At 29.3% G+C, this 2607-nt stretch overlaps 1 protein-coding gene across 1 annotated transcript in view; it reads left to right on the top strand.

The window, feature by feature from the left end:
• Positions 1-422, top strand: part of LOC106469294 (MFS-type transporter SLC18B1-like) — a 22727-nt gene extending 22305 nt beyond the window's left edge. The window contains exon 13 of the mRNA XM_013929780.2: positions 174-422. Coding sequence (XP_013785234.2) covers positions 174-287 — 114 coding nt within the window. The 3' untranslated portion in view covers positions 288-422. The remainder of the gene's footprint in view (positions 1-173) is intronic.
• The last annotated feature ends 2185 nt before the right edge of the window (positions 423-2607 follow it).

The following is a 2607-nucleotide window of genomic DNA, read 5'->3' as shown; positions in this document are numbered from 1 at the left end:
GTATATATATATATATATATATATAGGTTTCAATCATTACGTATCTTTCCTCACAAACCTTTTTATAAACAAAATAAGAATAAAACAGGTCTCGAGTAATGAACATATATATGTTACATATACATTTAATTAATTGGATATAATAAGTAAAATTAATTTTCCACGTTATGCAGGTGTGTGTCTTGCTGATCTACATACTGTGCGACCGTAGAAGGGAAAGGAAGAAGGCGTGGCTGGTAGAAGAAACTAACCCACTAATAACGGATAAGGAGAAAGAGAAATATTAACCTTGCAAGGATTCGTGTGTTTTAAATCCGTAAAAGGTTATTTTATTACTAGAAGATACGTCAATTAAACGTTAATCGACACAGTTTTCACCTGTGGCAATACGAGTAACCAAAGCGCTATTTCTTATTATCAAATTGATTTGTTTTTATGAATTAATTTAAGAATTGACTTTGTTCTTATTAAATATTATATTTTAGTATTATAATATTGTATTTTAGTATTATAATATTATATTTTAGTATAGTAATATTGTACATTAGAATTGTAATATTGTATTTTAGTATTGTAATATTATATTTTTTTGTAGTACAGTGAGGTTCAAGTACAAGCTTTGGATTTGAATCCTACTTAGTTTTTATTCTTCTCCATTCTCAGTGTTATTGATGTATCCACGTTTTATGAGGTTCCAATAAAACTGATGAAAAAAAATGGATGTTTTATTAAATTTATTTATTACACTGAAGAGGTAAAATTTAGTGGTATTTAAAAAAAAATTTCCCTTTATCTAATGATATGCTTTTTTTGAACATGCACTTTCACATTAACGAGTTTTATTACTATATATATATATGTTTCAGTCAACAGTTATTGTAAAGTATATCACCTAATACGGCTAGTATGGCTAATGTAGATTACTGGAAGATCTATTTATTCATGGACAAATTCACAACGCCTTCGTTTGTAGAGTTTGTGGCTAATGTAGATTATTGGAAGATCTATTTATTCATGGACAAATTCACAACGCCTTCGTTTGTGGCTAATTTTTAATAAACATGCTATGCCGAGTATTTCTCAGGAACTTATTAAATAATTAATAAAACATCCCAGATGGGTTCTCAGAGAATTTGGCTTAACTTTGGAGTATAAATGGTAAAACAGAAGGTAAGTGCCGGCATAGGTGAGACTGTTTGTTGTCTGTCAATTAAAAAACAAAATCGGGGTTTCGATACCCGTGGGTGGACAGAGTACAGATAGCTCATTGTGTAAATTTGTGCTTAACAACAACGAAATACAATTTTACTGTAAAATACTACGAAACATTAATTCTATCTAACCTTTTTTAAATTATAAAAGTATAAAATAGTCTTGTAAGTTACTCCTGATTTTTACCAATAATAATTTTACGAATACGCCACTAATTCATTTCATGAATTATATTAATTTAAATTGGCTCACAAAGGAATTTACTCGACTGTACTTTTCTGCCTCTTTGTTGGTGAAGCTTGATTTCGCAAAATTTATTTATCTGAGTTAGCTATGAAATGTGAGGTTAGGATATACTACGGGGTGGGGGTGGGGGGGGGGGTTGTACTTGCTCCGTCATTTTTGACGGGCTATACGCTAGTTGATTAATAATTATTTATATTGTATGAAACGTAAGATGACAAATTAATAAGAATTAAAGACCAAAAAACATGAAAGAGTACATATAGCGATACTATTATCTTCCGATTAGAGGAATTTACTTACTTAGATAAAAAACAACAAAAATCCACTCGGTAATAAGTATAGCTACTTATATATAATGTTTTTACTTATAAGGATTAGAATTTATTGTTTCAGCAGTTCGCTGTTAACAATATTATCTTCCGATTAGAGAAATTTACTTACTAAGATAAAAACAAAAATCCACTCGGTAATAAGTATAGCTACTTAAATATAATGTTTTTACTTATAAGGATTAGAATGTATTGTTTCAGCAGTTCGCTGTTAACAATATTATCTTCCGATTAGAGGAATTTACTTACTTAGATAAAAAAAACAACAAAAATCCACTCGGTAATAAGTATAGCTAATTAAATATAATGTTTTTACTTATAAGGATTAGAATGTATTGTTTCAGCAGTTCGCTGTTAAAAAATATTTTCGGCCATAAATCCAACATCATTTCTCGACATTTGATCAGCTTAGGAGATTTATAGTAGTCCTCAATCCATATACTAAGCTAAGTGGGCAATATAATCTCTATCAAAAAAGTAAAATGAAAAGAAATAAATAAAACTAGATATAATAATCATTTTAATTAATAATGTTAATAATATAATGTTAATGTTAAATAATAGAGTAAACCTTACTTCCGGAACACAGAAACATCAGTTGTTAACTTCCGGTACTGTTGTAGATTTAATAATAGAGTAAACCTTACTTCCGGAACACAGAAACATCAGTTGTTAACTTCCGGTACTGTTGTAGATTTAATAATAGAGTAAACCTTACTCCCGGAACACAGAAACATCAGTTGTTAACTTCCGGCACTGTTGTAGATTTAATAATAGAGTAAACCTTACTCCCGGAACACAGAAACATCAGTTGTTAACT

Source organism: Limulus polyphemus, unplaced genomic scaffold (genome assembly GCF_000517525.1).
Source record: "Limulus polyphemus unplaced genomic scaffold, Limulus_polyphemus-2.1.2 Scaffold3402, whole genome shotgun sequence".
Lineage (NCBI taxonomy): Eukaryota > Metazoa > Arthropoda > Merostomata > Xiphosura > Limulidae > Limulus > Limulus polyphemus.
This window is presented reverse-complemented; position numbering and strand designations above follow the sequence as displayed.